A 13,261-nucleotide genomic window follows, 5' to 3' on the forward strand; every position below is an offset into this window, starting at 1 on the left:
GGGTTAGGGGACTTATGTGGCCGGTTAAGACTGAGGTTAGGGTTAGGGGACTTATGTGGCCGGTTAAGACTGAGGTTAGGGTTAGGGGACTTATGTGGCCGGTTAACACTGAGGTTAGGGTTAGGGGACTTATGTGGCCGGTTAACACTGAGGTTAGGGTTAGGGGACTTATGTGGCCGGTTAAGACTGAGGTTAGGGTTAGGGATAGTTGGACAACGGGACCAGCGCCACCGCGGACAATGGCTGACGTCAACAACAACGTCTCCACTCCAGTAGAGCCTATACTGGTGCCATGAAATGGGCTTGATAAGTAATGCTACTGGTCGATATTGGATAACACTCGAATCCGCTATACCTTCGTCGTATAGGTTCAGACCACCAAGTATAAGCAGCCTTGAGAAAGATATGGCTCGGTTACATTATTTATGGTATATTGGTGGATATATGGGCGCACAGCAGCGCCACACACACACACACACACACACACACACACACGGGCCCTAAAGGCATTAGAGAGCCCTCTCTACTCACAGCTTTCAATCTCCAGAGTGCAGTTCTGCTCGTCCAGGGGATACCTGCGGAGGTCCATCATGCACGCTGCGGTCGTGGTGATCCTGAGAGAAGGGAGACAACGGGCGCATTACGGTTGATGTATGGGGGGGAAGGGGGTCATTTTCCTTGTGGTAAGGGATGAAAGAAGTTGGGAGGATCAATCAATTATATATATTGTGTGTGTGTGTATATATATATGTGTATATATATATATATATATATATATATATATATATATACACATACACATGTATGTAGCAGTGTGGTTCAGAGCCTCTGCCTGATGGCCTCAAAAGTCTAATATCCATAGGGATATCCCTTTGGTCTAGTGATTAAGATGTTGGACTTTCATGCGCGAGGCCTGAGTTTGAATCCCGGGCGTTACATATATATATATATATATATATATATATATATATATTTAGACCTGAGGCAGATCCTACAAATGCCTTCTAAATCAGTTGTTCTCAAACTTTGTTGTGTTGTCCCCAAATTCATATATTTGGATCCTCATCTGAAAATGTCTTTTGCCAGGGACCCCCGAGATTTGCTTTAAGAATGTCGAATAGGAGATGTATACAAGCTTGCAGCGCGTCACTTCGACCGTGCCGTGCTGCGTATATCGGCTAGTATATCTGCTATATATTTTTTTTAATAACGTTGCTGTCGGGAGGAAACCTCATAACAACCCTTTACGTCTTTGTGTTGTTTAGAAAAACTTGAACCAATGGAAAGTAGTAAAAAGTGCTCCACCACCTCTCTCCCTCTCATGGAAGCAATTGACAATACATAAAGTTACAACACCAACTTTGATGAGGCAGCATTGCTTTGTCTTTCAAAATATAAGGTTTTCTTAATTTCCTGAAAAATGAACATATTGGAGTTATGAGGTTTCCTCCCGACAGCAGAGATATATAAAATCTAAAATGACACATGGATAAGTTCTCAGTTTTAATAGGTTAAGCAGGAAGCTGGGGAATACTACACTAGTACAATAATACACTACTTAAAAAAACAGGAAGGCCTTTCAGATACCATTAACGTGGTAAAGCATTACGGTGATGCCATTTAACTTGCATCTGTATCACCTTTGGGGCAGAGACTAAATGCTCCATTAGTCTCCACTCCGAGGTCTGAAGGATATCCGATTTCTGGAGATGAGGCTATTGGCCTTGTAACATGACACTCTCTCCCCAATGCAGGTAAAGGTGAAAGGCAGGCCGCGTAATAACTTACGTTCCTTCTCCACGTTTAGTATTATGAATCCGAAAAAACTAAAAATCTAACCTCTGTAAACTAGATGACTTTGCCGTGGCGTGCACATGACATTTAGAGGGGCAGGTGCTCAAGTGAAAAAAGGGCACCTTGTGCAGTGCGTGGAACCGGCCGGTTGCCTTAACAGTGTGAGATTTATAGATTTTTGGGACCTAAATAATATATCGGAATCTTTTTTTATAAAGAATGAATCAATGTGACCATGGTCCACTAAACTGTAGTGTATACACTTGTCCAGAGGGAAAAGGGCAGGGGTTGCTCTAGCACACCCCCTAGTGTCTTGTGTGTGCACGGCACTGTAGCTTTGTTTTCTCATATTGCTCAGCTCTCCCCGATGCGTGGTTATGTAATAATTCACATCACTGTCATATATGCTATCTTCCTTTTATATTCTTCTTCTGATCTCCCACGTGCGTTACGCCCACTTGCAATAGTCAGACCAAAGGGAAGGCCTATACACGACCTCTCGCAGTATAGATCTTTACTGCGCCGCGTTGCGTAGAGAAACAAGCCTACTGTATATGCGATGAATGCACAGTGCAGCACACAGCCTTTTTCCTTACGTGCATGCACGACTACATGCAGCCTTATCACACATGGCTCACGCACGGGGCCCGCACCGCAAACACACGGGAGTTTTGCTGTGCAATCTAATAATTCATAGCGACTATATCCATATTCATGGTTCATGCTTGCTTACTCGTCTGAACCGTCCTGACTCGAACATCAATGGAGATTCAAAACAAGGTCATCATGAAACGAGAATCAAACCACTGCTGCCAGCTATGCTGGTGTATATACTGTAGTATGCACACATCATGAATTCATCTTCTGTGGTGCTGGTATAGTATACAGTGTTGATTTCGTCGACTTAAAACTAAGACGAAAAATGTTCGTCGACTACCTTTTTTCACTGACGAAAACGAAATGGAAAAAACGAAATAAAAACCAAGCTATGATGTCTAAAACTATAAGACTAAATACGTATACTGAAAATTTCGTCAACAAATAAAAACTAGACTAAAATGTTAGGAAGGGACTAGTGGACAAGAGATCCAGTAAGTCATTTTACAATTGGTTGCATGCTGAAAATAGCCGATCTACAAGCTCACAACGCGTCGCAGTGCTGTTTTCAGCAAGTGTAAAAACGGCATCAAGGCCCGCCAAAATTAATTTTAGTTGACTAAATCTGCTGTAGATTTAGTCAACTAAAATCTTATGACATGCATTTAGGGCTCCATTTTCATTCGATCTTTCTAAATACACTGTTTGGGGATTTAGCAGTGGGGAAAGGGTGTTCCCCCACTAAAGTTGGTATTTTGGTCACCTTAAATAAGAGTTAAAAGGAATATTCGAATGTCATTTTTGGCCAGTTCTGGCAGCACTAATAGATAGAGCCCATTCATAGACTCATGCACACCTGAGGCCGTAGAGGACCGTGCCGTCCGGATGCAGCCGGATCATGCGGTTCTTGACGGTGACGCCGTGGACGAAGGACTTCTTGTCGTTGAGGAAGTAGGTGTCGGGCACCCAGAGCTGGTCGGCCACCCGGTTGTCCAGCGTCAGGTTGAGGGGGATGCCCACGTACGCCAGACGCTTGTCCCTCCAGTACTGCTGGAAGTACATGGTCAACGTGTAGTCCTAGAGAGAGAGAGAGAGAGAGAGAGAGAGAGAGAGATAGTTATGTTGATTTCGTCGACTAAAACTAAGACGAAAAATGTTCGTCGACTACCTTTTTTCACTGACGAAAACTAAATCAAAACTAAGCTATATGATGACTAAAACTAAGACTAAATATACTGACAATTTCGTCAACAAATAAAAACTAGAATAAAATGTTAGGAAGGGACTAGTGGTCTATAGCGCTGTGTGAGCTTGTAGATCTGCTATTTTCAGTGTGAAAACAGTCATTACGACGGCATCAATGCCCACCAAAATTTGGTCGACTAAAACTAGTTTAAAACTAAAACATTCCAGGTGACTAAAATGTGACCGACACTATTGAAGAGACTCCAAGGAACCATGACACTCGCTTGGAAAGGGAGCCAGCTTAGGTGGTTCGGGCATCTGAGGATGCCGCCCTATAGGAAGGATGGATTATGTCATGGATTGATAGGGACAGACGGACAGACAGACGGACAGACAGACAGACAGACAGACACTTTGGTAGCTGTCAGAGAGGGGAGATGCGGATGCAGAGTCGATTCAGAGAAAATAGGGGTTTTTGTGGAGCCGTAAACAACGAAACACCCAAACAGGTCCGTAGGGGCTGAGCATGCAAGGTGTTGCCTAGCAACGGCGCTTTCCAAAAAATATATATGTATATTTTAGCGATCCCGCCGGGAAAAGTGACCCATAGTTCAATTGAAAACATTATTTTTAACATTATTTATGAAAGGCTTTCGGGGATGGAATTCATGAAGTGGGTGATGTGAAACTTTTACCATGCAGTCAATAATTATTATACCAAATTTGAACTTTTGTTGTATTGGAAAAAAGTTGCACGGTATAACTTTAGGCTTCATTTCCATTTTCCAATCTCAAATATTTGACTCATCAACCTATTTTATTTTGTTCTCTCTTTTTTTGGTGCAGTATACAACTGTTTCACACATGCAGCGCAGCCATCATTATGTGAATAACTGTTGCTCTCAATTCCTGGTATATAGTGTTCGTAGCACTCTCCGTGGCACTGACTCACAACAAGGCCCCAGTAGAGACACCACGTGTGCTTATCACACGACTCATAACAAGCCGAGAGGGTCACATGCACTCAGACAAACCGGTCGTCTTACATGACGAACGTCGCTGACAAAGGCTGGATAGCCGAAACGTTTGTCATGTACGGCAAGAGTTCAGGCCGCGACTGCCAAAAGGTTAACTCCCTGACGCAAATGGAATCGTGGCGGTCCTCCCGTTACTTGATACTTTGCACAAACATGTCCATTGTAACCTTTTATTTATTGGTTGATTAATTGCATGGCTTAACGAGCACTCTGGTATTTGCATATGCACGGCGTCATTTGCACATTGTGTAGTTTGCACAGTAAAGAAATACATTCATGATTTTATCGTTGATTACATTTAATTGGACCTTCCCTGGCAACTTGATTTACTAATTAATTCCACCTGTGGAGACAGAATGTTTGGCGATAATCTGGCAAGTGCAATATGTGTAATGTTCTATATGTGTGCAATAGAGACCAAGTGAAATGTGTATGAGAGGTGAAATATGGATACGGGTAATGCTAAGTGATGGTTGAAAGCTTAACATGTACCATGTTGGACTGTTCTCAGTGTGAGCACATAGAGGTGTCAAGGCGCGGCAAAGATCCGCTCGTGGCAGGCGTCTCTTCCTGGTTTTTAGACAGCTAGTGGATGGAAATGAAGCTCCACCCACGCCACCCAAGCGTCACTGTAGCGTCACCAAGCCGTGAGCAGCAGGCGTCGACTCTTCCTGGTTTTTAGACAGCTGGTGGATGGAAATGAAGCATTTCCATCCACCAGCTGTGTAAAAACCAGGAAGAGATGCCTGCCGCGAGCGGATTTTTGCCGCGCCTTGGCGCCTGTATGTGTTTTTGCAGTGGGACTAAGTCAGAATGGCAAAATGCCTCATTCCCACAGGCATTATCAAAACAGACCCTGGAACAGTTTATTAAATAGAACAGACCCCCATTCCAACCCCTGCATAACAAGACAAGTAAGGGACTGAAATTGAATCTAGAGAATCCAGAATCAAATGGTAATTTATTTGCCGCTCGTTCATAGAGGCACAAGCAGCGAAAATGTCAGAATGTAGTCTTATGTAGACCTACTGTATAAGTCATGGATTAATCTCTCAACACCTGTCGACACACAGAAGCCCCTGGGAGGAAGTGGACTAAGGCAGGGGAGGAGCCAAACCAAGTTCCTGTTTCTACACCAACAAAAAGCAGGTACGGGGGTGACCCAAGTGGCAAAAACAAAGGGAATTTGTTTTGTCCTTTTTCTTTTACAGAATGTGTGTAGATATAGATTATAGGCCTAGAAATAGATAATTTGTGACCAGATATAATTGAGAGCCTGCATGTCATCGTGCAACCTCCAGCTTTTCGACCCGAGGAGAAAAACTGAATTTATTTATCTTTTATCGTAAATGAGTTAATGGCACATGGCAAGCAGACTCTTCACATATACTATAGAGCATGTCTGAAATAAATGTCAGAGCTGAAATCGACGATGTAAATATGAAAACAATGCTTGAACATGTAGCTATATAGGTGTAATATTTGAGACCACAGAAGTGAACCTTTCAAGCCTGTTTTCTCAACTCGCTGTTTTCTGCAAGACATTTACTCTATGAGCCACCTCTCCAAAACTGGTGGGTCGAACTGAACAACCAATATGTCAATTTGAAGCTACTGTATACGATTCCCTGCTTTCACTGACATGACATGAAAAAAACGAAAATAAATAATAATCCAATGACGGGCTCCCGTTCACGCCCCGCGGGTCACATTTCATCTAGACTTGCATCCGTTTTCCTCATCCGCCCCGTTTTCTTCTCTTTTTTCACACACACACCATCCCGCTAGCTGAATAGAGTGCAAGCCAACTGATTCACACAGCACAGCCAAATAATGTGAAGAACTGTTGCTCTCACTTCCTGTTGTAGCGTGAACCACACAGTGCTGTGGCACTGGGCCTGTGCTGACTCACCCAGCCCCACAGAGACAAAGTGCTGGGAAATTTGCTCCCTTATTTACTCATTACCCTCCTTTCCAGTAAAGCCTATATATCTTCCAGACATTGCGGGCTCTATGCATACACGCCATTTTGGAAAGAACTTAATTGGGCCCCTTCCCTATACTTCCTTCACAGGTACTGTACTGCCGATACTAATGAAGGCTCTCTGTTCCATTCTGGTCGAACAGAGTCAGGGTGCTGCTATTGCAGCGTGTTGGCTCACTCGAAGTGTTCTTGAGTGGGTTCCAAATGGTACGGGTGTGTAAATCTTGAGTGTACAAATGGAACCTAATGTAAGGGTCCAGTTGATTCCATTTGTACACTCTCAGAGTTATGGCCGTCCTTGAAATTCAAAGGTTTGAGAACCACTGCACGCTAAATGGAACAGAGCCTTAATTAGTATCATGTGCATGTTGGCTCACTGGAAACACTGCCACACCAGTGGGTCTCAAAGTGTCCTCGAGTGGGTTACAAATGGCCCATTACAGGGCTCTGAGAGTGTACAAATGGAACCTATACTTGACCCGTAAGGGTCCATTTGCTTCCATTTGTACACTCGAGTCTTCGAGTTATGGGGGGGTCCTTGAAATTAAACAGTTTGAGAAACACGTACTGCATGCACACTAAATGGAACAGAGCCTTATTAATTAGTATCATCGGTAAAACCTGTGAAGGAAGTGCAGTAGGAAGTATGAAGAGTTATTCTGTGTGCATATAGCCCATTGTTACAGTAGTGGGGTAAAAATAATAATATTATTTGCCCCTGGGGTTTGCGTGGTGTAAAAGTGTAAAGCTTCGGTTCTCAGAGTGGGGTCCGGAGACACCCAGGTTTGAGAACCACTGATATAAAGGATCCAAAAAATGGACATATACATATTTTACACTATATGTAAAATAAAAAACTATACCCCAAAATTTAATCCAAGTAAAGAACTTGAGTAAGGTCAAGGTAAACTTTATTGTCCACAAGGGACCCCAGCTACAGCCACACATAAAACATCAATGACAAACAGAAATACATTACAGACGGAGCCACAACATTTCACAATTGCACACATGATGTGGATAATCTAGCCTCACACAGTTACTGCTGTTTCAGAGCCTCGTTCAGCATCTTAGTTGATTGCTGGTACAAACGATTTTTTAAATCTGATGTACTTCCACTTTGGTTCTTTGTACCTTCTCTCCCAGAGGGCAGAAGTACAAACTCGTAAAATCACTGACAATTTTTTTTGAGCCTAGCCTGCTCATAAAAAGACTGCAGAGAGGGGAGTTGTCTTACAACGTAAACTAAGGAGTAAATGTCCTTAGTTTACATTCCACCCCTGGAAATCGTATATGACACACAGCCATGGCAACCGGGAGGTGAACTCGGTCGATTCTCGCGTGAAATTGATGTAAAGTGAAAGTGAGCACAGCGACACTGCAGAGAGCAGAGTTTAGTACTCTCCGCCGCACTCGTGTTGTAGGCCTATAGAAAATCTAATCTAACCCACAGACGACAGCAACTAGATGTGACAACCAACGAGACAGTCACGCGCAGACAGTGGGGGGAAAAAAGTACTCACATTTCTTACTTAAAAGCTGCAATGTAGAAATTCTCTGTTAAAGTCTGGAATTCAAAGTTTACTTGAGTAAATATTGGTATCAAAATGTACTTAAAAAGTACCAAAAGTACTCATGATGCAGAATAGCCGTTTTTTTAAAATCGGCTATTTTCGAATGGGCGGAAATAATAATCAAAATCTACAAAGTAACTATAGTAACAATGTGTAAAAGCTGGCGTTCGGCCATGCATCAAGCCCCGCCAAAATACTTTTTTGCAGACAAAATCAACTGTAGATATAGTCGACGGAAGTCTTATGACACTTAACGACTATATGAGTAAAGATAAATATAAATTGGCTGTCAAAATTAACTCTGGCAGGCAGGCACGTGCACACATAGTCATCAAAGGGGGCTTGAGCCCCTTTTACTTGTCTTTTCATTGTGTAAAAGAAACTGCCCTCTCCAGAGTCGGAACACAAATGCAGCATGGTGAAAATAACGCAAATGCCCCCTTTCTCCATGCCAGCAGCAGGAGAGAATTGCCTCTTTTCAAACTCTCCTGAACTTCAACGCGACACTTTCTCCTCCGTGTAGAAATCCATGTCGTACGCCCGCCTCTTCAGTAGGTAAAGAGTGCGGTGTTTTCGCGCCCCGAAAATAGCTGATCTGCAAGCTCTCGACGCATCGCAACACCATGTGTCGAGAGCTTGTAGATCAGCTATTTTCGATATTTTTGGTCAAAAGTGCCCTTTTTTAGGGAATTTCAGCCAGATGCCTTATATAACATTCTCTGCACGTCCCTGCTGGTATAGGGTAGGGTATTCAGTAGTCAGTAGGGTGGGGTGTACAGTAGTAGTGAAGGGGAACAGTCAAACCGCAAGTGAATGAATCCCAGGGCCTTCCTTCCACACCACATAATCCACTTACCCCAAATAACAGTCCCACTGCCATCCCTCTCTCTTTATCTGTCTCGCTCATTGACACTCTCTCTCTCTCTCTCTCTCTCTCTCTCTCTCTCTCTCTCTTGGTCTGACTGTGTGCTGACCTATCCGCACGCACGCACACACACACAGCCCTCCCTTCCCCTTCCTTCCTCTCTGTATCTCTCTCTCTCTCTCTCTCCGGGGGGCAAGCCATGATCCCCCCCCCCCCCCCCCTCCTCCTCCTCTCTTCCCACTGTGGCGTAGAGCTGGAAGCGGACCAGGCGAGGCTGTCACTGGCGGTGGCACACACAGATGACTGTTGACGCCGGCGTTTTTTCACACTTACTGTAGGCTTTTCACACTTGGGCCAATGAAACCCGGGGTTAACAAGGAAAATGGCCACCGAGACGAGATGTCCGAGCACAGACATGTATACACACCCACGAAACGTTCGTTCGCCGCCTGTTGATGTCGTTGCGTAACTATAAAGCGCGTTGTGTTTGTCCTCATCGCGCGCCTCTCGGGGCATGCGATGCACATTGCTTATATACGAGAGTGAAATGGCTCTTTGAGGGCGGCACTTTTTTCCCCCCCCACACACAGAAAGGAATGATGGGAGTGTGAGACATTTACCCTCTGTGGATGTGCAGGATTTGACCTTGTGATTCTCCTCAGCATTGGCTGCGTGCACTGATTGTCTAGAGTAGATAATTGTAGTCACTCGTAAGCCTGCACATGCAAGGACGTGCACACATAGACACGAGTAAGACGCGCGAACGCGCGAAGCGAACGCAGATCGTAAATTGCAATAACAATTAGAATAAATTACGAATTAGTGAGAACTGTGTAGTACTGTGACATTAGTGAAAACAGGGCCGCCACGAGAAGGCTCAGCACCGCTAGCCCCATCCAGCTTGTGTGATAGGTGGTAGTGAGAGGGTCTATGGAAAATGTAGTTATACTTGTTCGTTGGCATGTTCCAGCTTGTTGTGCATTCGAAGCAGGGCCTTGTCCACGTTCCTATCACTGGCCCCTTTTGTGCCCATATATGGAGCTGAGTGGACCTGGCCCCTTTTGTGCCCATAATGGAGCTGAGTCATTGCTGATGCAACACACTCCATATTTGGATAGCGGGACAGACAGACACACACACAGACAGACAGACATGATCTGCTAGGTCTCATAGTAAGTGCTCACTGCGTTCGCAATCACTGCGTTCGCAATCAACTTTTACCTGTCTGTATAACAACTGCCCTCTCCAGACCACGAATGCATGCATTTACTACATGGTGAAAGAAATACAAATGCCACCCCCTTTTCAGGCCATGCCGGAAGGCAGCATTCAGGAGAATTGCTTTTCTTCCGAAGTCTCCTGAACTTGAACACAGTATTTTTGGCGTCGAACAAATCTGTTTAGAAATCCATGTCGTTACACCGCATCTCTATAGCTAAAGAGTGCTGGGTTGCGCCCTGAAAATAGCTGATGAACAAGCTGTGTTGTGACTGTGAGCTTGTAGATCTGCTATGCCCTCTTACGGGATTTCAGCCCCTGCCCCTCTAACACTCTCTACACGTCCCTGCCTCATATGCTTTGTAGCAACAACAAGTCGATCTACAAGCTCTCTGCTCTCAATGCATCGCATGGTGACGCATTGTGATGACGTGAGATTTTTGTGTTAACAAACGGCACACACACTGTTGTTTATGCAGTGCATAAACAAGAGTTTACAATAATAAAAATAAAGAATATACTGTATAATCAAACATACATTCTCCACAATTACATTTTCCAAAAGCAAAGGCATGTATTTATTTACCATGACCATGAAGCAGGGAGAAAACATAATATCCACCGGCAATACTAAATGAATGAACAGAGGCATGCCCCCCCCCCCATACCCCAAACAAATCCAAAACATCTATATCTCCATCTCCAGGTTAGGTTCACTATTTCATATTAATTCACCTTAATCCCCCTCGAACCACACCACGCACGCGCGTGCGTGTCTTCGAGTGACGGACGCTCATGCTCTCTGCTCTGCATCTACAAGTCAAATGTATTATTGATCCACCATCCACTCAACAAAAGGCTCATGTGCGTGGCTTTCTCTCATCTCCCAGATTAGATAAGTATACCTCAAACCACAGAAGCTATCAGCACAAAATGCATGCAACGCGCGCCAGGCGTCCATTTACATTATTTTTTTATTGTGAGCTCAAAATTCCCAGCACATTAATTTCTTCAATTAGCATTTGAAGGCCATGCGATATGAACCTCCCCCAGAGCCAGGGTCAGTATATTTGATGAATATTTAATTTAGTGCCGGAGGCAACTTGAAGACGCTCTTCTCTTGAAGTCTCCCGGGCCAAGCTCAAGCACGGCCTTTCTTCCCAGTCCTTGCCACGCATACATATCAGCCAGGCATGCATTGTCGTGCGTTGACACTAAAACCCTATAGGCTATCTAGGTGTCTTCAACCCGGGGGTCCTCTGAGTTATTAAGGCTGGGGGGGGGGGGGGGGGGGGGTTACATTAACCACCTAGCATCCCTATTCTGAGGAGAACATTAGTCGACATAGAGCACCAAAAGATGCCACCGAAGTCTGACGTCAATATCGGTAGAGGGGAGCAAATCCATGGGTTCATGTACTTTTTATTTGCATTGTAATCCCCATAGGGGGATTTTAGATCGCCTCATGTGTCATCCCGGCCGTTACACTCATATGGATATGAAGAATCAACTGACTGAGAGAAAACGTTATTGTTACTGCTACTGAATTAGTGACATGTTCGCTAGACTGTATCATATATGTATCATATATGGGTCACTGACCGCCGTAAACCATACAGAGACACCTCCCTGACAATAACGCAGAGACAGCTTGTTTATTTTTGGACCACAATGCTTATATGAGACGATTTTAAGATGAGCCCATGTTGTTCTCCATAGAGAAATGACTTCCGTGAACCAGGGGAATCGAGGGGGTGAGAGAGAGATGAGTGATGTCAGGACTTCGGTTAGCAGATCTACAAGAACACAACGCCTTGCAGCAATGAGGTTTGGTGTAGGTCAGGGCTGGGAAACTTTGATGATGGCGAGGGCCAATATATTTCTACACTCATTCCAGAGGGCCACAGTGCATGTTACTGTATTACCGATCTACAAGCTCAAAGCGCATCGCATTGGTCAAGCTCAAATGTATGTTTTGTAATAATAATAATCAAATATATCTAATCAATCTAAGTAGGCTAACTAGTAACTAGAGTTCTCAAATAAATGTAGTGAAGTAAAAGTACAATATTTGGAGTAGAAGTAAAAAGTATTGGAAATTGGAAATACTCGAGTAAAGTGCAAACACTCAAGTACAAATACCTCAAAATGATACTCGGTTCATTTCCACCACTTCCATTTCATTTCATATTTATTTATTTCATTTCAGTTTGGTTTTTACATATTCATTTTACATATTTTTCTTTTTTTTTTTACATATTCCAAAACTGAAAAGAAAAGGAGCAGGAAGAAGATAAATCTTATTTATACCTGCCCCTCAATAGCTATAAAGTATAACATAATGCTAAAAACACCAAAAGGGGTTCCCGTCCTGAATGGATTAAGATACACAAAAATATACATCTACAATCCACAAAAATCCATGCAATGAACACACTGTCATACAGTGAATAACTACATTCCACCAGGAGGAGGAGGAGGCTGCATGCAGGGTTTGAGGGAGTTTGATTATGATATGATACAGTACTTTAGTCAGTTCACACTGAAATTTGTCTTGCGACCCAGCAGCCAAGTATGCAGAACACATATAGGCCTACACACATTTGACATAACACAAAGAACAAGACAATTTACATTGGCTGTACATGTACATTTACAGTAAGACAAGAGCACTATCCACCGCTTAGATTACCCCGTGGCTACTACAACTCCTGATTAAGCCTCGAGGTCGACTGGTGGACAAAGGACGTCTTTAGTCAGACCTTATGCTACCTATGCTGGTACACCATATCTCCTTCCTGAAGGCAGCAACCTATATTCTCCCCTACAACACATGCTTAGATCACTGACAAGCTGACAGAAGAGGTGCCGTGACCTACAGTATGCAGAGGCACACACACACACACACACACACACACACACACACACACACACCTCTCTCTCTCTCTCTCTGTCGCTCTAATTATTTAATCTCATGTCCTGCAGCTGTGTTTATAGTTTCTCCCAG

The 13,261-nt window shown here is 43.8% G+C and overlaps 1 protein-coding gene across 1 annotated transcript in view; it reads right to left on the bottom strand.

Moving 5' to 3' along the window:
- LOC308311619 (gamma-aminobutyric acid receptor subunit beta-3-like) overlaps nt 1-3,468 on the bottom strand; it is a gene marked incomplete at its 3' end in the record, with an annotated part of 39,558 nt that extends 36,090 nt beyond the window's left edge. Inside the window, exons 1-2 of the mRNA XM_080758373.1 lie at nt 3,248-3,468; nt 532-614 (exon numbers count right to left, since the gene is read on the bottom strand). Of these exons, the coding sequence (XP_080614499.1) occupies nt 532-614; nt 3,248-3,453 (289 nt within the window). The 5' untranslated portion in view covers nt 3,454-3,468. The remainder of the gene's footprint in view (nt 1-531; nt 615-3,247) is intronic.
- Nucleotides 3,469-13,261: the final 9,793 nt, after the last annotated feature.

This window comes from Protomyctophum bolini (genome assembly GCF_963924005.1).
Source record: "Protomyctophum bolini genome assembly, chromosome: 24".
Taxonomy (NCBI): Eukaryota; Metazoa; Chordata; class Actinopteri; order Myctophiformes; family Myctophidae; genus Protomyctophum; species Protomyctophum bolini.